General features: G+C 39.5%; 1 protein-coding gene and 1 long non-coding RNA gene across 20 annotated transcripts in view; one reads left to right on the forward strand and one right to left on the reverse strand.

Moving 5' to 3' along the window:
* The window catches only part of LOC125965621 (uncharacterized), an 83,933-nt gene extending 60,184 nt beyond the window's left edge, over positions 1-23,749 (forward strand). Inside the window, exons 3-4 of the long non-coding RNA XR_007479717.1 lie at positions 13,612-13,753; positions 20,594-23,749. This is a non-coding gene — a long non-coding RNA (uncharacterized LOC125965621). The remainder of the gene's footprint in view (positions 1-13,611; positions 13,754-20,593) is intronic.
* Positions 1,066-26,086, reverse strand: part of FKBP5 (FKBP prolyl isomerase 5) — a 98,303-nt gene continuing 73,282 nt past the window's right edge. For 18 of the 19 annotated variants that reach the window (XM_012532304.3, XM_004267682.3, XM_033424168.2 and 15 more), the window contains 6 exons: positions 20,544-20,700; positions 15,679-15,769; positions 12,865-12,948; positions 6,891-7,076; positions 4,134-4,373; positions 1,066-3,400 (listed from right to left, as the gene is read on the reverse strand). In XM_012532304.3, coding sequence (XP_012387758.1) covers positions 3,293-3,400; positions 4,134-4,373; positions 6,891-7,076; positions 12,865-12,948; positions 15,679-15,769; positions 20,544-20,700 — 866 coding nt within the window. In that variant the 3' untranslated portion in view covers positions 1,066-3,292. The remainder of the gene's footprint in view (positions 3,401-4,133; positions 4,374-6,890; positions 7,077-12,864; positions 12,949-15,678; positions 15,770-20,543; positions 20,701-26,086) is intronic. The other variant, XM_049715982.1, reaches the window with a different exon arrangement.

Consider the following 26,086-nt stretch of genomic DNA (forward strand, 5'->3'; position numbering starts at 1 on the left):
AATAGCAGGGTCAAAATTATTGTGCCTTGTCTGTATAGTTTCCCTATCTCCCAAAGAAATGTCAGACAAGTAGGAGAGAAAAATCTGAAAGGAAGCACTGAGAGTTCCTTTCACGTACACTTTTGTCAGTCGTTGCTATTCAAACACGTAAGTAGCCAGTTGATGGAAATATACAGCTAGTTTGGGGAACTGTTTTTGGATTTTGATGAATCAGCTCAAATTAATGCTCTTTGTCACTAATGTTGGTGACAGTCCCTTGGAATACATTCTGATGCACCATGCTAAAAGAGGAGTCGAAGTGATGCCTTAAAGGCCAAATAACTATGGAGAAAACTCTTCACTGATATTCCTCATGCTTTGGAGCAGGTGCAGGCTGCCTCGAATTACCCAGAGCACAAATTTATAGTTAGGAAACTCTCTTCTTATCTTCAAGATCCCTAGCTAATCATTATTTGTTTAGAAAAAAACGTGCAAATAAAGGGAATTATTCCATTACCACATAATTTAGCAGCAAAGGGGGAAGAGTATAATTCAAATCCCAAGATGAAGCAAGGAATTCAAAGGGAATAAAAGGTGGCCAGAGCCTGTGTTAACCTGCCTGTAGGCCTTGGTGGTGCTATTGGGGTCGTAGTGCCCCCAGCCCCACAGCCCCCGTCTTTTGCACTGTGAATCAGAATTAACAAGCTACTTGAGGAAATACATGCTTAACGCAGAACATTGCCTGACATATGCTTACTTATATTTTACATATTTATTAAAGGGCACAATTAAACCTTTTCATTTCCCCAAATGAACCTACCTTACACTCAGTTAAAATGGCAGAATATCCACTGGTTAATGAAAAAACAAAATCTTCTTGTTTTTACAAAGATGCATAATTCCACTGCCTTTAGCCCAATGTTGATCTCAAGTTGTGCGTTAGAGCAAGGGGCAGGAGAATATTGTCTCTTGCCAAGTTTCTGAGGTCTCATTTCCTCAACTTGTCCCCCACCACAGTTTTTCAACCAAAACAACCTTTCTTGAAGACTATTTGAGCAAAACCAAGAATAATGAGAAATCACATCATCTGTTTTTCTTAATTTATTTAAGGAACACCATAAAAGTGCATCTGAATACTTTTTTTTAAAAAACCAATTTGTTTTTAATTCACCGTATGCTGCCTCACCACTCCAAATGCAGTCTAAGAGATGGTTCAAAGACATCTGCTGACTTCTAGACAAATTGTTTAAAATTATTGAATTTGATACAAGAATATGTGAAGTTTCTTTCTGTTGAGTGGTGATGGGCACCTCATAATCATTTGCTCCAAACCACTTGCCCAGCCTTCCCCTCTCTCTCCTCGCCTGTTCACATGACTCATAACAGACGAGACAGTGGGCTAAGATAATAATCTAATTTTTGGAACAGTTTTTGCTTGTTACCTGCAAAAATCTAACTGGACTTTTTAGGATCTAATTTTAACCTTAGCCTCACTGGAGTCATGCTCTAGTCAACAGAGCTACAAATACTAAACAGTTAAGTGGATAAGCAAAATCAACTTTTGCTTTTATATTCCCTAGGTGAGATTTCTTTAAAAAAAGAAATAACTCATGAAAAAAGACTAATGTGTAAATGAGAAATTAAAAGGATTTTAGTTATCATTAAGGGAGAAACAATTCCATTTGTTCCATGGAGACAAAAACTGATATAAAAGGAAATGACTTTAGGTTTTAACATGGGACCTAACCTAACAATAAGTGTTTTGTTAAAACCACTATAAAAATAAAAATTAATCTAAAATACAATTGCCAGTGTTCTTTAGGATTTAAAAAAGTGAGACGTTCCAGGTTGAAGCAAGTATTTTCTTGGGTTGCCAAATGCATTCCCATGAGTGTTTCTTATTTCTTAGGCTGTGGGACCAGAAAGCCATGCTTAATCTCGCTTACCCGTAAGGACTAAAATTCAACTACATGTACATATTTAAGACTTGCCCTAATTCAATGCCCAAGTACTGGAGATTTTAGGCTAGATGTACCTGCATGGGAAGCTGTTTTCAACTCTTTTTCACAACTCACACCAGAACAAAGCAGCTATCAGCGCAGGAAAAGAAAGCTACTATATGTCAAACCTGAAAGGAAAATGCTTAACGTAGAAGAGCGATGACTTTTTTCAACCCCACAGATTTTGTTTTTAAAAATTAAGCTACTTAATAGTAAAAAGTCAAAAAAATTTTTTTAACATGATAGAGGAGAGAGTAAATAAACTTCCATAAATCAGTATACATGTGTTTATGAGACAGCAATTTTAAAAAGACAACAAAAAGGCTGCATGGATCCTAGACAGATATGTAAATAAACTCACTCACTCCAGATATTATAAGAAGCAGCCTGAAATTCTTGATAGCAAGGGTTAGAATGGAAGTAAGAAACTGAATGGTAGCAACGCGAGCAGGCAGTACTGGATTCAACATTCTTTCCTAAAAGGATAGAGGAGGGAAGAAAAAGCACAATTCTGATAGTTCTATTCACATTTCAGCATCTCAGAACTTCATCCAAAACAGGGAAAGCTAATCCAGAAATTCCCTCTGCTCATTAGCATTGAGTATTTCAGGAATGACAGGGCTCCTCCTCCGGGGGGACAGGCTGGCGGGGCAGAAGCCTGCTCTCACAAGGAGGCTGCTTTACTAAGGAGGGGGTCTGGGAGGCAGCCAAGTCAGCAAGCGAGAGGCCTCTGAGATTCTGGCTTCCAGGTCGGTGATGCTGCTGGGGATCTGAGGGGGGACCCGGCCCCTCTCCTTTGGGTTCTGTTGGTTAAAAATGCAACAGCATGCATTCACAGCACTTCAGTCATTTGAAAAACAAAACCTCCCCCAACTCTCCCCTGCCCAACTGTAGGAAAGAAGAAACTCATTAAGCATTTATTTCTAGGTTTCTGCAGTGCTATTCAAGTTCAGTCAAATGGAAAACCTAACAGCCAGCCCCCAATTGTTAGGATGATCTCAAGAGACCCTGAACTGGATATTGCAAGTTGACATAAACTGAAATGAGCTGGACTTAAGCTGTTGGCTCAATCTCTCCACACCAACAGTCACTGCTTTGTTCCACCTGGAGTGGTCCCATGCCACCCCCTCGATGAGAACTCTGGGCAGCAGCAGGGTGGTGGTTTTTTGGGAAGCTACTGGTTTTGCCATTTGCTTCCAGAATCACATAGACTATAACAAACTTTACATTAAACACTGTTTAGTCCTGAGTTGGGTGAAAGCCCATGGAGGAGGGGCCGAGTTCCTTAGGACTCTTCCCTCCTTGGCGTGGTGTCATACATGGCCTTCGGCTTTCTCCTCTTCCATCGACTGACTTGCTGTTTCTTTTTCATTGGTGACCCCTTCTAAAGTCTTCTTGCCCATTGCTTTACTGGCCTCTTCCTGTGGAAGAAGTAAATCAAGAGGATTAGAGGAAAAAAGAAATGAAATGTCCAATTACTTCCTGGCTCCTCCAGACTGTCAGGTCGAACACAAGAGGGCATTACCGTGACTTTATTTAGATTGTGCAGCTGTGTGTCATGGCTCTGCTGCCATAGTTAGAGTGAGGGCTTTCACTTTTCTTTCGTTAAAGTGACCAGCTTGCCACAGGGATAGCTGTTTAACAGTCAAGTCCACATGACAAGGGGGTTTGAGCCGGACGGTCAGCGCAGGACCAGAATACAACTTTGCTGCAGGCGAGGCTGACTGCTCCTATCCCATTCGCTAGGTTGGCTCCCGAGCCTCAAAGTAAAGGGCATGATGGCGGGGCTTCCCCATCAGAGCCCATTTCCCAGGAAAATCGAAGTCTCAACAAGCAAGTGTTGTTTGTTTTTTTTTAAAAAATAATAAAAGCCTTAGTACATTTCTAGGGAATTAATTTCCCTCTTCTCTTGCATGCACATGCCAGGGCCTCACAACTATGTGCCTTTGGGGAACAGAATAGTGGAACAGCTCTACTCTATTTCTGGATGCAAACCAGCCTCAATCAGATCTGAAATCATTTTCCCTATTCTTGTGCCTCTTAGGTTGTCTTCCTGTGCCCGTGTCCTATGCTGAACCTTCTTAGAACAAAAGTCAAAGGGACAAGGTCAGTCAGTTCATGATCTACCTGAAGGCAAGTGGGTTCTGCACATACCTTTGCATCCTGCTCTGCAAACTTCTTGAACATGTTGGCATATATCCTGCGGTCCCGCTCATTGTGCTCCTTAGCCTTTTTCTGGCACATGGAGATCTGCAGTCTCGCGGCCTTATTCTGGGGGTTTACTTCCAGCACTTTCTCAAAGTCGCCCTTGGCTGACTCAAACTCATTCATGAGCAGCTGGGCTTCACCCCTCCTGTACAAGCCCTTCTCATTGGCACTGTCCAGTCCAAGGGCCTAGGGACAGATGGTCTATGTTTTAGAAAGGATGCATGTACCTTGTGGGAATTTGGAGAGAAAGGTCTCTGGCCAAGGGAACTGGAAAAGGCATATTGAAAAGATCAGGCTCAAGGTAGTTATATACTACTGATCAAAATATCCAAATTAATTTCTATATTTAATGCAATTTCTATAAAGGTTCCCAGGGGACTTGGGAGGAGGACTTTTGAAAAGTTCATATAAAGTCCAGTGGAAGAAGTAAATGACTAAGAATGGCAGCGAAAATTCTTGAAACACAAAAATAATGAGGGGACTTGACCCACCAGAGAAAAAGATATACTATTCAACTATTGAAACTATTAAAACTACTATTAAAACAGTGGTAAGTACTCCACAAAGAGGTCAGTGGAAGAGAACAAGGCATTCAGAAACAGACTCATGTGTATGTATACAAAAAGATTTAATAATCACAAAGATGGTAATGTAAATCGTGTAGGGAAAGGATTAACTTTCCAATAAATGGGGCCAAGGCAGTGACTATCCATGTAGAAAATAAGTTAGATTCTTACCTCGTATCATAAACACACAAATTCTAGACCAACTAGATGCAAAAGACCCCCCCATAAAATATAATAGGGTTATTTATTTATTTTTTTTTAAAGTAAACCTAGTTGGAGTAGGTTTTTTTTGGTGATACGTGGGCCTCTCACTGTTGTGGCCTCTCCCGTTGCGGAGCACAGGCTCCAGACGCGCAGGCTCAGCAGCCATGGCTCACGGGCCCAGCCGCTCCGCGGCATGTGGGATCTTCCCGGACCGGGGCACGAACCCGTGTCCCCTGCATCGGCAGGCGGACTCTCAACCACTGCACCACCAGGGAAGCCCTGGAGTACGTTTTTAAAGTACTGAACAAGGTTATTTTTATTATTGTAGGATGGGGAAGACTTTTCTAAAAAGAGAGATTTTACTATGAAATATTAAAACTCTTTTCAGAAAAAGATACCATCATCAAAGACAAGCAAGTGAGAACAAGGTCCCTACTGTCAGACAAAGGGTTAACAGTGATAATGTGAGGCTACCTCAATCAATAAAAAAACAATCTGGTGGAAAGATGTGAACAAGTAATTCACAGAAGAAACACAAATGGCTAACAAGTCATGAAAAGATGTGCAACTTCATTGGTATCCAAGAAATAAAAATAAGAATTTTTTGTTACCAATACTACTGAGAAAGGAAACCACTGATAATATTCAATAATATATGAAGTATTAAAATTTAAATATATTAAAATAACATCTTTTGACCCAGTATTTCCACTCCTAGGAATTTTATCATAGAGAAATAATTCCACACATATGCAGAGAAACACTACATAATTTATAATATCAAAAACCTGGAAATCTACCAAAACGGATTGGTTAAATAAATTATGATAGATGCATACAATTGATACTATATAGACTTTAAAAAGAATGAAGAAGAGTTATATGATGAACTGATAGATGCAGAAAGATGTCCTTGTTTTATACATCTATACATTCTCATTAAAAAATATACATGTTACTATGTATGGAAAAACAAAAGGAAGGTGTGTGGGAAATGAATGATTGTGGTCTTGGGACAGGGTCAATGGGAATTTTATGAATGGACTCAGTTTCTTGTATGTTTCTGTAATGTCTGAATTTTGAATGACTTTATACTACTTCTATAATAAAGAGGCACAAAGTTTAAAAATGTAATTAATAATAACATTCTTTTCTCAGGCAAAAATTTAGTATAACATGATAGGGAACACATCCACAAAACTCAAAATCTTAAATCTCAAAAATAATCTTACAAAGAAGGTATGAAATAGCTGCGTGTTATTCCTCTTTCCTTTGTCTATCTTTACGATATATCCAGTTACTAGCTTTTTCCCATAGTATAATATACACTGCTCACTCTGAGACCAAATACCCAACACAACAGCATCAGCTAGTGCAGAAAAGAACAGAATCGTACACATGACACTGTTACTGGTCTTTTGGTACTTAGGTGCTGCTTATTAACATGTTAACGATAGAGATGTAATAAGGGATGCTGATGCTTTGTGGGTCTTGCAAATTAGTTATGTATATTCCTAGTCAGTGAATAAATATGATTATAATAAAAAGTGACTTGTATATATCCCTGCATGAGCAGCCACAGTCTGTTCTTAAAATCCTAAAAGGCTTCAGTTAAATGTTCTTATTAAATTGTGTAATCTGGTACCAAATACCATCGACTTAAGGTCATGGATAAAAATTGCTTCATTTTATCAAAACTTTTACTCATAATGTATTATTATAAATATTCTAGGCATTAGGAAAGTATGACTGTAGTAAAAAAAAAAAAAATCTTTCTGAACTTCCCAATTCTTACTGAGAAACAAACAAAACAAAACAAAGCAAAATGAAAAATCCAAAGCTTGGCTGAGAGGAAGCAGACGACGACTGAGTACGAGGATGGAGAAAAAAGATCCGGACTATCTAACATTCATCCCACATGAAGACACTTTACCTTGTCACAGCATTCCACGGCTTTGGTGTATTCTCTAAGCTTCAGGTAGCACATGGCCAGGTTCAGGAAGGCAGCGAGCAGAAATGATTCAGAAGCTTTCGATTCCTTTTCTGATAAGCCATATTCCATCTCTAACCAGGACACTATCTTCCCATACTGAATCACCGCCTGCATGTACTTGCCTCCCTAACACAGAAAAGCCAGTAATTACTTGCTGTACAGGCTCTGGAGCGGGTACAAAGGATGTGTAAGCTCAGCCCTCCCTGAGAAAAGCAAATCCGCAAAAGGAGACAACCACCTCGTACCAACCAAGGTATCTGATCATTTCCTTCTGTTCTCAGGAGGTGGCTCTCAAGGCAGCTTTCCCCCTTCCTTCTCAAGTTCCAGTGACCTCTGAGCTGGTGCAGGGCCCGGCACCGTAATGCTCTTGTCCAGCATTTACCATCTCACCCTTTTCAGAGGGGGCAGTTCTTTCAGCAGGTGGGCATCCAGGCTTTTGGGTTACATTCTTTGGTGCTAAAATTTACCAGACTTTCAAAGGGCTGGTGAGTAGCTGTAGACTATCTCACTAGTTTACTTGAAGGGAAGTTACTTTTCCCTTTTCTCCTCCTGACGATCAGCACTGCACAGCACACACTATATTTTGGCAAGTGCTAGTCCCAAACCCAGCGAATCTTATTTAAACCAGGGGTTGGCAAACATTTCCTGTAAAGGGGCAGATAATATTTTAGGCTTTGCAGACCAAACAGTCTCTGTTGCAACTCTGTCCTTGGTAGTACAAAAGCAGCTACAGACAATATATAAATAAAGGGGCGTGGCTGCGTCCCAGTAGACCCTTACCTACAAAAACAGGCTGTGGTCTGCTAACCTCTGATTTATAGACAATGGGAATATACATAGTTGAAGAGCAGCCATCCAACATAAATAACTATAAAACATAAATCACACAGGTGTTAGTCACCTAACTACATGAGAAAGCTCTTTCTCTTAACCATATTTTTGCTCTCTTACCCGATTAGAATTCTAAAAATTGTGAATAAAAATTGTGTAATTAATTCACATGAATTATATCTGCTCTATACAAGAAATAATGGGCTGAAACAATGTGTTTACTGCCATTTTAGGATGAATGAGAGGAGTGATAGCTGGTAAGTACACAAATAAGATGGGGGTACAGGTGAGGGGTCTCCTCTGCAGGAGGTGACCATAAGCTCGAAAACATGACACATCCCGCCAGATGGCAGAATTGCAGCCACATCTCTTAGGACATTCAATTCAATGTCTGACCAATGAACAGTGTTGAGATCATGTCACTAGAATTTACCACAGTCAAAGCAGGGCATACACATCAGTGTAGAGTTATGTCTCCCCATGCACTCCAAACGTCACCCAATGACTAAGAAGAGAAAAATCACAGACTAAGTCTACAAGAATGTTCCCGTTATAAAGGAATTCAGGTGGTTGGCATAAAAATGAGCTGCATCTGTAGAAAGGAAGCCCCGATGTCGATTTTTGGTGATAAGGATGGGGTAGACCAGTTCCAAGGAGAGGGGCTGGGTCTGAAAGTACAGATCTTCCTCAGCTTACAACGGGGTTACCTCCCAACACACCCCGGGGGAGCTGAAATGCATTTACTACCCCTCACCTACTAAACAGTATAACTTAGCCTGGCCTACCTTAAGTGTGATCAGAACGCTGGCATTAGCCTACAGTTAGGCAAAATCATCTAACACAAAGCCTGTTTTATAATAAAGTGTTGAATATCTCATGTAATTTACTGAATACTGTCCTGAAAGTGAGAAACAGAATGGTTGTGTGGGTCCAGAATGGCTGTATCGGTTATTTGCCTCCGTGGTTGCAGGGCCGGGAGCTGTGCTCACTGCTGCTGATTATATCGCCAGCCCAGGAAAAGTCAAACCCCAAATTCAAAGTGTGGTTTCTACTGAATGTGTATTGCTTTCACACCACTGTAAGTCGGGGGTTGTCTGTACTTATAGTTTGTCCTAGCCTTAGGCCCACTACTCAAGATTAAAGTCCTCACCAGTTTCAGGGTTGGGCATTTTCTGTCATTGTCTTTTCTCTTGCTGGACTGTGAGCTCTTTGGGACAGGAAGCATGTCCTATCCCTTTTGGAATATCCAGGGTTTAACATAAGGAGGCCTTTAATGAAGGTGTGCTAAGTAAACATTAAGGTCAAAGGAATATAACTATGGAATCAAAAGTTTTTCAATCACTGGGAGCAAAATGGAGGCGTAGGTGAAAATAAAAGGTGTCACTTCATTTAGATGAGGTAAGGCATTTTCCCTGTTACACCTAGTTTCTTCTTCCTCTCTCTCCTCCTCCATCTTTAGTGTTCCAATTACCTTTCTGACTAATACATTGTCATAGAGAGAGAAAAGAAGAGTCAGGGAGGACAAAGATCCAGACCCTATCACTTCAGTAGGTTCTGACTATCAGAATGGTAGAGGCTATGGTTTCTAAAAAAAAAAAAAACCCAAAGTATTAGACTTCATAATACATAAATGTTCCTTACCTTTATAGAGCACTCTAATTTTTTGATAGCCTTTTCTTATATAGTATATATAATTCTACTTATATCTCAACTTCTAATGAACAAAGACCTCTGTGTTATTTCTGCTTCTGATGTACTAAAACAGGAGTTCTCAACTAGGGTGATTCTGCCCCCAGGGGACATCTGGCAACGTTTAGAGACGTTTTTTGTTGTCACAACTGGAGAATATGTGTGTACTACCGGCATCTAGTGGGTAGGGGCCAGGGATGCTGCTAAATGCACAGAACAGCCTCCTGCCAAACAGAATTTATACAGCCCCAAATGTCGATTGTGCTGAGGTTGAGAAATCCTGCTCTAAAAGAGTGAAGGAACAAGAAAGAGGGGCAGGTTTTTAGTTTTTTTAACCTTTTTTAACCTTTTAACCTTTTTTAACCTTTTAAAATCCTAGAGTCATAGACGACTTGTTTCTAAATCATAGCACTGGTTTCCTGGTTCAGCAATGGTGGTCAAAACATAGCAAAGCCTGGTTTGTCTGCAAAGGGTTCCACGGTTGAAGGACGATCCTTAACTAGCTTGCTTTAGAAATGCTTTTTTCCCCAAGGAGCACAAGGGGGCGCAAGAACCTCTTGGTTAGAAAGTGTCCTCAGCCTTACCACTCTGCCTCCAAGTCAGAAAAGAGAAACACGTGTGATAGTTAATGCTCTTGTCCCGCAGAATGCTGTCAGCTATGAGGGCAAAAATCATGTCTGTTTAACTGACTTGCACAATGCCTGGCGTAACATCACATTGTTAAACGTGCTTAATAATTATTTTCAGAGCCAAATGAAGAGAGTCCTCTCCTACCTTTCTTCTCTTTAGCGTTCAGAGGTTGATAGGAGTTTACACTCTAAACGCCAAAATCACTCCCATTTACAATGGGAGCTTATTACAATTCTACCCTACTACGAGGAGAGACTTACCCACTTACGTGTAAACCAAACCAAGAGGTCAATGAAAATGGAGCTCCAACGTGCGGGTGGCATGCAATGTACCCCACCTCTGCTCTGGCCCACACACCCGGGCTCTGCGCTGTGCACAAGGCGCCAAGTCAAACACCCTGGAAACTCTATGGGCCGGGAAGGCAGCACAGCAGATTGAAACCTGCCCTGACATTTGAAAAGGGAATGTGTGCAGGAACCCACCTACCAACCATTTCTGAAGTCTTACAGGTAAAACTAGGATCACTGCCGGGATCTTTTACCTCTAATTATGAAGGTGCCTCCAGGGAAGTTCTGAGTAGTACAAAATGTTCAGAGACATTCTGGGGGAAAGGTCTTAGGTCAGTGGTTTTGAACCTTTCATTAATTTTCCTCCAATAAACTAATGTTTTGAAAGATTTTGTCTATCAAATTGCATGTTAAAAATAATATGTTCCATATGTGTGACTGCTGATCCAGATTTTATCCAAAGATCAGTAATTTTAAGAGGGTTCATAGTATTATGAAATACACAAATCACTGTTGCAGTTATGATGCTAAGAAGCAACAAAGTTTAGTAACTGTACAGACAATTTAACACTGCTTTCTGTTGCTGATCGTAAATTCTGGCCATCTCTCTATATATTCAGGACACAGCTATATGACACGTGGCTTTACAACATTATTTAAGTCATCAGCAACCAATCAGAGCTTCTGAATAGCCAAGCTGTTTTATTACATCGAGTTAATTCTAGTCAAATGCCAAAAGTTGCAACCCCTCTACCAAATGTTAATATTCTTTTCAGAGGTTTTGGGAAATATAAAAAATACACTTAGACTTTTATGGACTCCAAGTAGATAGGAAAACATAGTTCAGGACCTTTGGTCTTAAGTAATTTTACAGAAAATTTTCTTTTTGTTCTAGTGTATTAGGTATTTGGGTCTACAAATAACTCATCTGGAATCTACCTATTCATAGTTACAGAGGTATCCAATACCTCAATTAGAATTTAAAAAAATCAAAGTTGTTCTTGAGAGTTCAGAAACGCACCGAATTTTAGGGCTGGAAGGAAACTTAGGAGTCTTCTAATTTAACTCCCTCACTTTTCACATGAAAAATTAATCTCTTTGGACCTTAAATGACTTTAAATCATTTGGAGCCATAAAGCCCAGTTTTCCCAATTCAGAGGTCATTCTGCCATATCGTAATGCTTTCTGGTGATCCATACATTATTTTAATGTAATAGTTATAAATAAATAGAAATAATTATATATTATCTACACCCACAGTAAGAAATGTTTTAAATTATGACCTAGTACCCACTCACACACAACTGAACAAAGTTTTGTGAAACAAAGTGTATCCTTACTACATAAGGCAATACACTTCCACTAAACTGATTTCATGACTCAATAATGGGGCTCCTCTCAAAGTTTAGAAAATAATAACCATACCTGTTGCCCTCTGGCTGCGTGAGTCTATGTTGGTTATACAGTCTTACATAATTCTCTAGTTGTTTCATGTGGGTTAATATTGCCTCCCCTCCCTCCAGACAAGGCTGTCAACGCAAGGACATGTCTTACGGCAGGTTCTCCATGAAGACTTGTTGAAGTACACTGATGTATCATTGCTTGATAGACTGTTGAAAACATCATCTAATTTTTTTTTTTTGCTCCTGGATCACAGCAGCAAGGAAAAAAAAGAAACCTTGACAAAACTCCCATTCTTTCTCTCATTCTCTTCTGCGCTAAGCCCTTTCTGCTTGATGTGGAGAAGGTATAATATCTGGCAATGGGGAAGCAATGGATAGTACATTCTGATTAGAACTGAACAAAGCGCTGTTTCTTTTTTTACTGTATCGGGTTTAAAATCTAAGTGAGGAAACAACACATTCCTAGATTATAAGAAAGTGTTTTCAAGAATCAATAAATGACAAATATCATTCAGGAATTTCTGCTTTTTTCTCACAAAAGCAAGTGTGGCAGGGATCATCTTGGCCATTAGAAGAAATTTATACTCTCCTCCTGCCAGTTCCTTTTGAAATCTGTGCATAATCTTTCCTTTTATCATGTACCTAAGTGACTTCCCCAAGACAGTGGAAAGGAAAATGATATGAAACTTAGCCCTTTGAATTCTACTACTTGCTAACAATTATTCTATTCATTCTTTGTTTCGTCCCACAAACACTTGTTGAGTGACCACTATGTACCAAGCAAGATACTTTAGGTCTTGAGTGATACACAGTGGGTGGGCAAGCCGGACCTGGTCTGACTTTGCGGAGGCTTACAATCTAGAGTAGAATGTGTACAAGAGGCTTTTGTATTCTTTTTGTCACATAATTCATTCTGTCTCACCATTTCTTATACTGAAAATGACAGACTTGTAAAAATTCAGGCTTATTCTTATCCAGAAGGGTATAGAATTCAGAATAGGGAATATCAGCACAATTAACTGATACTTGAATAAATTCTTTGAGATGGGAAGGATTGTACAAAGACCCACATACCTTGAAGTACACAGTTCCCTTCTCTTTGACAATGGCAGCCTGCTCCAATTTTTCTTTGGTATCCATCTCCCAGGATTCTTTGGCCTGTTGTGTAAATGTGTGACAATGGTTAGATGAACAGAGAAGGAAAAAGCATCAGCTGATGTCCATAAGAAGAAACAATAGCTACTCCTAGAGGATACCCACACCCCGAAACACACTGGCTTTTAAAACTGTGTGCCCTTGCCAATGCACTGCTAGGCTAGAACTCACTTTCCATGAGGACAAAGCTGTAGCTTGATCCATGCTGCTCAAGAGGGAGGTGCAGGCAATAATACCGTAAGGAAGATGAACTGTTGAGCATCGTTAAAGAATGTGCCTTTAGAATTACGAGGTGAGGCCACACGATGGAAGCTGGGGCCCCTATCTCCCTCCTGCAAACTCTGCCGCTAAACTGCTATTATAATTTAGGCAAGTTTCTCTCAAGCCTCAGTTTTTCAACTCTAAAATGGTAACACTATTGTAGTCAAGTCACAGTTGTATATTCATACACACTTTAAAAATTCCAGGTCATGTAGTTGTCTCTCTACTCTGAAACAACCAGACATACTAAAGCCTCCAAACTGTAGCAACTTGCAGATGCGTACTTGGGGAATTTCAAGGAAAACATAAGTGGGAGGATAGAGGTGATGCCAAGATGTAAACAAATGCTTTCATGATCACCTGCTAATTTATACTGTGTGTATCATTACTCCTCCCCCATTATAGATAGGAATCCAGGGACAACTGCACTTTCATTATGAACAGCTGGATCATAAAGAGTCAACAGAACAATCTGCAGTCCTTTAGGGAAGATGACAATGGCTGTGTCAGTGCTATTTACTGCATAAGAATTATGAAGCTTAAGTGGGTAAATATGAAATTCTCTATTCAAAAGACAGTGGTATATATATCCCCTCCTTTTTAAAGTGAATAATGAGAGTTACTAGTCTTCCTGGCAACCCTATGTTGATTCTTAATAATTTAACTTTATTATTTAAAAATCTAATAACAAGCACTCTGCATTTTTTATATTAGGTTCAGTCTTTATTGATTATAAATCTATTCTTAGTATTACAAAACAGAAAATGAATTCATGTTGCCTCCATCACTGCCACACACTGTCACATGGTTTCAAATATAATCTCATAGCACTGTGGTCAGAAAAGATGCTCGATATGATTTCAATTTCCTTAAATTTACTGAGGCTTGCTTTGTGACCCAGCATGTGATCTATCCTGGAGAATGTTCCATGTGCACTTTTGAAAAGAATGTGTATTCTGCTGCTTTTGGATGGATTGCTCTATAAGTATCAATTAAGTCCATCTGGTCTACAGTGTCATTTAAGGCATGTGTTGCCTTACTGATTTTCTGTCTGGACGATCAGTCCATTGATCTAAGTGGGGTGTTAAAATCCCCCACTATTATTGTGTTACTGTCAATTTCTCCTTTTATGTCTGTTAACATCTGCCTTATATATTGAGGTGCTCCTATGCTGGATGCATATATATTTGCAATTCTTGTATCTTCTTCTTGGATTGATCACGTGGTTTCAAATACACCTAGCAGTGCAGCCTGGCCTATGCCCTTGCAGCCATGACTGAGCACAGGCTCGCTGTGGCGTACTACAGTGAGGAGGCTCCTGAGTGTACCAGGTCCACTGGGCTGTGATGGGAAGGGGTGGGGGTTACTTTATTGCTAAAAATTATTTTCTCCCTCTTTAAAAATAAAAACCACTTTGTGCTATGAAGACAGCTTTGGAGGATCAGTACTGAGCTAGCAGGACTTCAGAAGACGTTACCTGACAACAAGCAATGGTTGTGACAAGAGCATACGTTTGTTTTGGGGAATGTGTTATGATGAGGAACATCACTGTCTGGGGAGGATCCCAAAGTTAGAGGCCTACAGGACAATGATTTCCTTTCTGAGTCTAATAACATAAAAACAGTCACGTTTCCAGTTCAAAGCTTGAAGTATGGAACATGGAGGTAGCACTGTGGGGATGAAAAAGGTCTACAAGATGCAGTTCCTGAGGCTCTCGGGGAAGGGCTGGGCTCTGGTGGTGCAGAGGACGTAGCTGGATGGGACAGCGTACCTAGCTCAGGCACATGCTCTGCGTTTGTCCAAGGAAGCTGCTGCTGGGAGCCTCCAGAGGCGGGTTTGAGATGGAAATACACTCAAGGAGGCATGCCATTTCTGGAACCTGAGGCAAACGCTCTCTTTTTTTCTACTTGGACAGGTACAAAAAGAAAAAGTCTAGGGTTAGCAGGTTTGTTCCTTGTGTTCCTTGCCACCGAGCCTGGTGGCCCATGAAGCCCTTGCATTTTGGGTAATAACTTGGAGCCACAGTGAAGGCCTCTTCACGAGTCCTGTGAAGGGTATGATCCGTCCAGCCCTGGAAAACTGCACCCCACTCCCCCAAGGAGATGCTTGGCAAGAACATGAACCTTTTTGTCTTCAACCCAGGAAAAAAAGTACAAAAAGAACAAGTCTAGGAACAAATAAGGGAACAAGTCTTGGCTTCTACCCAAAAAAGTTAATAAAAAAAAAAAAAGGCTGACACATAGGAACAAAATAAGAACACTGAGCTCCTTGGTTGTGTATCAGCTGTGCTGTATCAGTTGTCCTGTGCTCTAGTAGCAGCGTCAGAGACAGCAGACAAACTTGGTCATGAAAAGCACAATATACAAACAAATACCATCTATCTATACCACCTCGTAATATAAGACACTAATTTACAAGAAGTGGATGGAGAAGAAATCTGTCATGATTTCAAAGAAGTTGGTATTTTCTCACCTTTTCGAAGCTCTTAAGTGTAACTTCATATATAAGCTCAGCATTAGGTTCAATGCCAAATTCAGGCTTCCCTGCCTCTCCAAAACCATATCTGAAATGGAGAGTAAAAAAATAAAACTTTAAAGAATTGGTGTATTTCCAGGCACCCCCTTCAGTATTTTGAGGCATCACATCAGCATAGAGCTATCATTTGCAAACTACGCACATCAAAGGCCCTGAAGACAAACCAGATGTTGATCAGAAGATATAGTGCCAAGTATCACTGCTGTGGTTTTTTTAAGAAACCAGGCTGCATTTAGTTTTCTTCTTCATATTCATATGTAATGCAACACCTGTACTCCTTGGGACAGCTTGCTTAGTGTGATTTTAAATGTCACTGTCTCTTTTTCTGCTTGATTTTATATCTAGTTCTTTCTATAAAACAGCCATTATTTGACTATAAGGGCTTTCCCTGAAGCTCTATCAGGACCCAGAGAAGACAGGCACTATAATCATTACAGTGCTGATTTGGGAGAGGTATGTTTTAATAAGCTTTTAACTTTAAAGTGCTGTCCCCTTCCAAAAGTACCACTTCCATTCAGATAAGTGGGGGGAAGGTGCACACATCAGGAAGGATATACGTCCTCATAGTATTTCTTCAAGACTTGCAGAAAGCATACTAGAAAACAAATGTATAATCAAAAAGAACAGCCCCAGCAAAGTCTAATACCTCATCAAGAGAAATACTCTGTACTGTATTCTCATAGCTCTCTGGCTATAACACTGTAAAACACTACACTTTTTAGCCAAAACTTACTGAATAAAATTACGGGGATATATAAATTTGTTTTTGGGGATCATCATTAAAATTTTAACACATCCAAGGCATTTGAAGGAGCACACATCTACTAGAATGGAAATTCTGATGGAGCTTTGTCTGTCTGGTTCAGTGGTTTCCCCGCATGTAGAACAATGCCCAGCGTATTAGGAAAACGTTCACTGGAATATACTCTGCTCCATCTGTTTCAAGCAAACTACTCTTTAGTATATGGAATGGCACTGCAAAAATCTTAGTAAACTCAAACTCTCAGGCTATGGTTTGAAACCAGGCCAAAACCAAGTTGATGTATTAATACCTTCAGTTTTCTCTGGGGCAAAAGGACTAGAGTGGGAACACTCACCTCTTGCTATTTGTACCTCTTCTTTACTCCCTGCCTGAATTTTTCAGGAAGAAAAATGCTTACTCATTTACCTCCCCTGTTACACAAGAAAATGGAAGCTGGAGGCAGAGAGAGGCATAGAGATGGAGTGAGAGCTGGTAGGAATGGGGTGTGGTAGTTTTAATATCAGGGCAAAAGGTATCTTCAGCAAAGAAATAAAAGAGGACATAATTACCAGTGGCCAACTGTAGGAAGTTGTGACTAGTTTTCTACTTTGAGCTCTCAGACCGATATATCTCCTATTTTGTTTCTGCCATCTGGTAAATAAAAGAACATTCCTTAACTGATGGGAATCAGGTAGGCAGGTGAGTCCTCACTGAGCATGTGTTTACTGACAGCATGTTCTATTTGGAGCCCTGTGCTGAACAGGTACAAACCCAACAGATGCTCTTGCCTTAGACCAGTGGCTCTCAAAAGGGGTTAATCCCCCATCCCTATCAGGGACATCTAGCAATGTCTAGAGATTTGGGGTTTGTCACAACTAGGAGGCTTCTGACTTCTAGTGGGTAGAGGTCAGGGACACTACCAAACATCTTACAATGCACAGGACAGCTCCCCCAGCCAAGAAATATCCGGCCCCAAATGTCAATAGTGCCGAGGATGCGAACAGCTGCCTTACAACGCTTAAAAATAGGAGCTCCGTGGCTGGGGGGCAAGGAGGGTGAGGGTTTGGGTCGAGGGCAGGCACCAAATTGTTCTGGTTATCATCAACGGGATTAAAGAAGACTAAGGAAGGATATGATTTCTACAGTCTTTCCTGGGTTCAAATGAAGAAACTCTGTGAAGACACATGTGGAAAACATAATCCTGGGGGGGCGTAAGCTCATACCGAACTGTTTTGGGAGCATTTAACCTGACTTCCTATTTTACAGAAAGTTGTCTGATTTATGCTGGATTAGGCTGGGCGAGGAAGGACCCAGGGCACACAAATTCATCTGACTGAAAGACAGAACACCACAAGAGGAATTCTAGGCTTAACCAAAAGACAAGCTGGATTACAGTAACAGAAGGAATCCAGTATCAATGTTCTTAAACTGACAGGTGCCTGCAGAGAGCAGAGATACAAATAATGACTGCTAATGACCATTAAGCCTTTATGTGCATACAAGAAGCACTTGCACCTTGTATGCAACTGCTCTTACCAACTGCTTCCTTTTTACAGATGAAGAAACTGAGGCTCAGAGAGAAGTGCTTCCTGAGAATCACACAAAGAGGCAGTGGTAGAGCCAGGATTTAAATTCAGACTCTGTGTGTCCCAGAAAGTTGTTAGTTTTTGACCCACACTGCCGCATAACTGAGATACTCCAGCTCTCGGTAGCCTATGTTTTTGTTTGGGGTTGGTGCAGGACAGAAGATAAGGAAGAAAAAAGAAAAAAGCTAAAACTAGCCACACTTTACCTGAAACAAAAGAGCTTAATCAGTCACAGTATTTAAAACAATATTAAAGACACTGTCCTGATGAGAAGAGAGAAAATGGCTTCTCTGAAAGTGTTTTATGAATTCCTTACGATGAAAACATCCTGCCAAGGAGTCTATCAGAACGAAAGGGAAGGTATATGCCCTGGGGTTTTTGGAGCATGAAATACAGATGACACTAAGAGTAACACAGAACACATATTTGCAACAGCCATATTTATAGCCACACTCAGATGCAATGTATCTATAAGTGGGACTCTGGTAAGACAAGCAAATTCACTGCACACGCTCACTGCATGCCCGGTGGGCAGGGATTCTCTAGATACACGGATAATCTTACGCAGCACCCGCGTGGACAGTCTCCTGGTGTAGACTCTGCACTTTAAATGACTCAACATACTAAGCAACATCTTGAAGAGAAAAGAACATGTTCCTTTCTAACTATGCTAAATTATTTCCATAAAACATATGAAAAAACTTTTATATCTAGTAATTTATGAAAACTTGTTGACAACTTTTATGCCTGAAAAATCTACCATATGTTAAAACGGGGTTTCCCTTTCCTTATGGTCTGAGAGTAAAATGGAAGAGAGAGATAATCATCACAACAGCAATAATAGCTAACATACTAAGGATTTGGCTGTGTCAGGCACTTTGCTACACTCTTTACATGCATTATCTCATTCAGTCCTCCACAACTTTGTATGGTAGATACCATTATCCCCATTTTACATAAAGGGAAACTAAGGCTTAGGAGAGTCGAGTACACAGCTGGTAAGCTGCATGTTTTTTTTTTTTTTAATCACTAATCATACAACAATTTAAACTTGCAAGGAACTATTTGCATTAATAAATATAAGGATAATTCCTGTTTCCCTTTGCCATTAAACTTGAGACATCTGTTCCCACAACTGGCTTGTCAGCTAGGTTAAAATGTAATGAACCAATTCATATTATATGCTCACAATGTATAGAGAACTCATCTTCAAGGAACTTAGATCTGAAAACACATGGACATAAATACCACTTTGTTTATATGAGTTTAGAACTACTGTAACTTTGGAATGCTGGATTAAAAATAGTTAGATATTACTTGGATATGGAAGAGATAGCCTCTCTATGTACCACCTGAATTAAAAAGTTCCTTATAGAAACAGATTCACCTAAGTGAACTACAAATACATAGTAAATGTAAATAAAACACACTAAGGTGGGAATATACTAGTTGAAAAAGGAATAAGACCGAGAAAAAGAAGGTATTAAATAAAAGGTGCCTCAGTGAAAGCTCTAAAGGGTTCGAGGTGTAGAGCATTTTGCAAGGATTTTCAAGTGGGTAGTGGCATGACTAAAACATCACTTAAGAAATACGATTATGGCTCAAGTGTTAGGGCAAAGGTAAATATGCCACTGGATTATGACCGAGGCTACACAAAGGCAACCAACTGTACAAAAGGCACAATATTACCTATTGGTAAGTGCAGGTCATCAAGATTCTCAATAACTCAAAATCCTACTGACTGAAATCCAAGGATCCAGAGAGGGATGAGACATGAGATAAGCAGATGCACTTTCACACAAACAGAATCAAAACACCCTGGTTTCTCTCAAGGGTCCATTTCTCAAGATAGAAGGGTTGGATTCATGGTATAATTTTAGATCTAAAAATAATACCAAACATGTTTTCACCAGAGAGACAGTTAGTGTCTGATAGTTCTAAGCTTGGTAGTGCTAATGGATATCCTTATGATGGGAAAAATTTAGGCAAAAATGAGTCATCTCCGCTGCCTTTAGATCCAGGAAGAACACTCTTTTTTCAGGGAGTCTGTATAAGAACAGGTGGCACAAATTCAAGTGGTAATAAATCATCCAAATGCTTCTTCAACTTCTAACCCCCACGTTTTACTGCCTCCTGCCTAATTTAGAGAAAAGGAGAGAAGGGGCAGGAGAATCACGTGAGAAGAGCCAACAGCTTCCTGTCTTGGCAATATGGCAGGCAAAACAAACAGAAAAGCAAAACTTGCCTGTCAGTCCTACCCTGAACACACATGAATCAAGTGAATAGGTTTACAAATGTCTGTAATATTATAAGGCCCATTAACTCACTCTGTGACTAACTGTAGCCTGATTTAATTAATTGTTTCCACTGTTGGCCTTAACTTCACTGAAAATAGCAAAAGGTTGATTGAAAAAGCAAGCGTATCCCTGTTCTTTAGATAACCTCACTGTGTACTGAACTGGTATGCTGCTTACCGTGGTCCAAGATACAAAATACATTGTTCCTCACGCTGCATTTTCTCCAGGGCTTTGTCAATTCCGATTGGAATGTCGTGGTCTTCTCCTTCGCCAACTATGAACCCCACATCTCTGCAATCAAACATCCTTCCACCACAGCGGCCTTCCAGGTGGACTGAGGGAGAGGAGAAGGACAGTCAACAGAGCTGCTCTTCGTGACTAATTCAGGGACCTGATAAATGAGTAGTTCCCCTTCCTCATTTCATCTAGAGACATACGTGGTATGTCTTGTTGAAGCTTAGTCTGCCCAGTCTGGAAATTTAAGAGCAATCATATTTCTTTCTGTTTTAAGTTTAAACATAATTACTGATAACTACATCAGTAAGATAGCTTAGAGGATAATAAAGTAGAAACACAGGTTTAACTTAAACCTACTATATGACAGAGGTTTCCTCACCTATAACACAAAACAAGAAATACTAGATTATTTAATAGGTAATTATCAAAATGCCACAAACTTAATATCAAGTATACAAAGGCTTAAACATTTATAACTGCATCTTGGCTTCGGATGCTTGGGTTGAAAAACAACCGAATGGCTATTTCCCCAGTGATATTAAAGGGTTAACTGAATATAGAAGCTCTTTTTTTTTTTCTTTAAGAGTTTTAATCTCATTCACAAATATGTCTGAATAAAAATGAAAAGGCCAAAGGCAACATCATCAATAACTAACATATCTGTAATCCCTTAGCGCAGTAAAAAATGTAAAATGTGAAGGAATCAATAGTCTCCTATAACTCGACAAATCAAATTACTCAACCCCCTCCTCTGAAATGTTAAGTGAAGAGGTCAATTTCTCAGGGTCTACTTCCTCATTGCACTCAAACTCAGCTCATTCCCAGGGTAATTTCACATTAGATAAGGGGCTTTTATGTTCATATAAAATAGGAAAACACATACAGATATATATTTTTCTCTTGGTTAGTTAGACTTTTTCTTCTGGGATAAATTCTTTGAAACTTTCCAACTATGTTTAATATTACGGATATTCATTCCTTTCCACTTAGGTCTTTCATTCAGTCAGAAAAATGGATGGCTTGTATGACAGCACAACAGTCGACAAGCAATGTAATAATTTGTCTTTCATAAGAAAATTTTTTATTCCTACTTCTGTAATATAATGGCCTTGATTCAAATGTAAGGAATTCCTAAAATGCTTCTTTTCTGAGACTGGTTGATCTATTTTAGATCAATAACTTGCTTTAGAGATAAAAATCACTTGTTCTGTTACATTCGTTCCAGGAGACAATTGTTTTCCAAATTCAATTCCAACTTACTCTACTTTTGAACTACTTGATCTCAAAGGTCCTTTGAAGCTCTAAAATTCTACGATTCTATGGCCCAGTAATATAACTCTCAATGTAGACCAGAAACCAGCTTCAAAGCTAATTCCTGTAGTTAATCATTTCATCAGGTTACCTTTAGCCCAGGCCTAGGAAATGAGAGAAACCCTGAAGAGTAAACAGCAGTGGCATAGACACTAGGGGCAGAAATGTCACATGGACATTTATGCTTTGAAGTTCTCTACTGTTTTCTAAGTCACTAGGATTAATACCATCCCGATTTGTTCCCGTTGCAGACATAGGGTGGAGTCGAAGACGCTTGGGCCAAACTAGAGAAGGCCTGACTCTCGAGTCAGACCTTCTAAACAGGGGCAAGAGCTAGACTGGCTCTCAGGGTGGAGCTGGCATACAGAAATTTTGTTCTATGTCCCATACTCATAAATGCACATGACTTTCTATTAACTCACTTTTGGAATGTTCTAGATAAAATACAGCTTAGCTTGCAGCACAGTGAAAGTTCTTTTGAATTGGAAATAGTTTCAAAATAAATTCAACTTTATTATTTTCAAATACATACACACTAGAGAGGTTCTGCAAGGAATCCTAGGCTTAAGATATTTTTTACTGGAGTAAAAGCTGGTGTCTCTAAAGAATTTGAGAGTTTGAAAATTTGTGTTCTTAAATATCTTTAAATCTGCCCAAGAAATTTAATTTAGACTAATGTGATGATACTTTTCATGAGAAAAGATTTGCTAAGCAAAGTGAGTTTCGGCCCACATATTATAGAATATCTCAAGCATTGAGATTTATTATCCTAGTAGCTCACAACTTAGTTGACAGATCTTTTTGAGTGAGGTTTATTGTTAGAAGTGTTTCCTCCCTGATGGAGAGTACATTTAGTGGGGGAGGAAACTATCAGTACATTCGTTGTGGTTTTTGGTTGATCAAGTTTGAATGTGTTTTCAAAACAGGAAATCCAGAGACTCTGTGAAGGATTCCTGCCTGTGTGTCAGTTTCCTAGGCTGGTTTTTCAGCTTGATGCATATACTTGATATTAAAATTACATAAATAATTTCAGAAGTTCTCTTTACATGTGATAACCCTTCATATTAGGGAAAGAAAAGACTGGCTACTAATAAACATGTTGGGAAAGATAAGTCAAGCAAGCAAGCAAAAAAAAAAAGTTCAAGTCAAAGTATAATGAAGGCATAATTAAGAAAGCAAAAAAAAAATGTTCACTGCAGCCGGTCTCTCTAAGAGAAACAATATATGGTAGAACCAATGTTTTTGGCCACCTAATAGGGAAACATTTGCAATAACTCTTATAAATACTTACTACCTTATATAGGGACCAATCTTTTTTTTCTATTAAATCTCTTTGAAGTTGAACCTGAATAAGCACTACCTACAGTACCATAGAATCTTAAATTGATAAACTGATACGCATGCGTGCGTGCACACACGCAGCAGTCTTTACGTGTATATATAAAACCTTTTAATACTGACATTATCTGGAATGTCAGAGCAAGAGGAGGTATCACAGCCTCAGGGAGTATAGTCCATTGATTCTTTACATCTACAAGTAGCAAACACTCTCTCTAGATTAACTGGTTTCTAAAATTGGAACACTGGTGTGACAAGTTCTATGACAGCTGACAAGAACTCCTCCCCACCTTGGAGCCGATTGCCGCAGCAGGGACCTCCATCATGGTGACAGATGCAGACATGCCTGACTCCTATAGATCCAATTTTTTTTTTAATTGTCTCGATAATTGTTACCAAAGAAAACCATGGCAGCTCTGGCTGTGGAAGACCTGTGGTTGCTTTTGACCTTGTATTGCTTAGTGCAAAAACTCATTTAATAAATATTTAATAATAACCATCATGACTCACTGGGAGCTTGGCCTCTAGGGCTCAGGAGGTCTGTTGCTAATTCCAACCAGCATGATTTACGGGAAGTAAATGATCTATGACGTGCCCAAAGAGAATAAAAGTACATACAGGATGCTTCTACTTAGGGTTTTTTTGGGAAGAGAAAGAAATACACAAGCTAAAAAGGGACAACATTTTCTCTTGACTTAAAGTCTACGTAACTTAAAGGGGGGAGGTCCTCCAAACCCCACGAAGTCAAACCGAACCAAATTACTGAGCCTTGCTGCGCAATCCGAGTGTAACCACATCAAGTGAGCCCAGTCTGCTGCAAAACATCACTTAAACTGGAGCTCTGACTTATTGTTCTCTTACTGCCCTAGAGCAATTTTGTTTTGAAGAGCACAGAACACCCTGTTCTGAAAGTGGCTGGCACATGAACTCGATGTGCTGACAGCAATTTGTACTCCGATTAAAATAGGGGGGAAAAGGAAAGAGTGCACTGCAGTAAGGAAAAAAACTGGAATGCAAGAACCTGAAAACTGTATAGTTTGTATTTTAGGAAGCAAAACTGAGAAAGAGGCTCCATAACCCCCCCAAAAAAGTGCTGTAAACGCTCCAGCCTAAAGATGTTAGCTCTGGTAAGTGTCTGTTTTTCCCTTTTCTAATTATAGTAGTTGGTGTCTGATAGCTTTGCACTCATTCCCAAAACAATTACTAGGTCATGGGGATCTGAATGGGAATGTTGTAATGGCATTACGACTAGACAAGACTGGTCATTTAGCCAGAGAAAACCAGGTTGTGACAGGTTACTCCCACTCGGCAAGGGTTTTCTCTGCTGCCTAATTCATGCCAAGGGAGTTTCTCTCTGCCTGCATCTCCTGCCTAACAGAGCAAAGCATCCAAGAGACAGTGGGATCTTAATGACCCCCTGAAAAAGGCAAATCCAGAGATGGATTTCTAAAATCAGGAGAGGCATATTAATCACTGATTAGAAGAGAAACTCTTCCCCTCAGTCATGGTGGTCAAATTTCCCCCAAACTGCCTCCTGTCCTCTGTACCATTTTGTACTGTGATGAACAAATACCACTGGAAGATTGCTCATGGCACTGAGGGGACAGATGCTGAGGGCAGGTGTGGAACCTGGCTACTTGAACAGAATAACATTTATGCAAATGGTTATATGCCTTAGTCTAAACAGGAAGCATGCACAGAGCAATAAATTCTATACCAATACAAATCCTCACCACTCTCCTCTTTACACCAGACTGGACTCCAGTCCCATTCTGTCACTTAACAACTGTGGCTTTGGGCAAGGTCATTTCAATTATCTGAAGCTCAGTTTCTTCATCTATAGAACAGGGGAAATAATGTCAGCTAACTCCTAATTGTTGAGAGTATTAAATTAGGTATTGAATTAAAGCTTTTAGCCCAATATCTGGCATGCATTCATTTAATGTCAGGGTGGCTACTATGTGAAAATACTGTGTTATGTGTGGATAGACAGAGATGAACTCAATGAATGTTAGCTATGATTATTTTCCTGCAATTAGTGGTAAATTATACCAGATTAAACATGTTTTAGAACTTGGTATAAGAAACCACTTGATCGCTCCAGAGAGAGAGCTGTCAAAGTATGAATAAAATTCAAAGTAGGCAAAGGCAATATCTTATTTTGTACCTCACAGTGTGTACAACTGTGTGTACAACACACAGTTCAGGGCCAGAAAGTAAATATTTATTTAATGATTAATCTGAAAACAGGGCATTAAGGAAAATGGTAGTCATTTTCACTCATTTATAGGAATTTTCCCTTTTGAATATGTTAGTACTCCTATTTTTAATAAATGCCAAGAGCTATTTAAATTCTTTACTGATATGGAGTTTTGTTTTTTAATACTATTCCAAAATCAATGGTCCACTGGCTTAATTTCTTAATAACAAAAAGATTATTTTCTACTAAGATTTTACTCTACCCGAAGACTTGAAGATACCTTTTTAGAAGGAGCTATATAAATCCAAAATATATGAAAGAATAAACACTATCCATTTTAGACCCAAATACCATACTACATTATTTTGTGAAAATATATAATAAAATGGTTTCAAGAATCTGCTCTCTCTTACTGGACAAAATTTGCCAGGACATTCATAAATACTTCAAAAGCATGTGAAAAACAAACAAAACCCAAAAAACCCTCATAGCTCTATCAGATTTCAACATGGTCATACATGAAATCTTTCCTCTATTTTCAATTTTGGACCATTTTGGTTTTTGGTGTTTTATTTATAAAGAACACATAGCTAGATTTTGTTGTCATCACTGTGTTAACCTTATAAGAATTTCT

The sequence above is a fragment of the Orcinus orca genome, chromosome 10 (assembly GCF_937001465.1).
Source record: "Orcinus orca chromosome 10, mOrcOrc1.1, whole genome shotgun sequence".
Lineage (NCBI taxonomy): Eukaryota > Metazoa > Chordata > Mammalia > Artiodactyla > Delphinidae > Orcinus > Orcinus orca.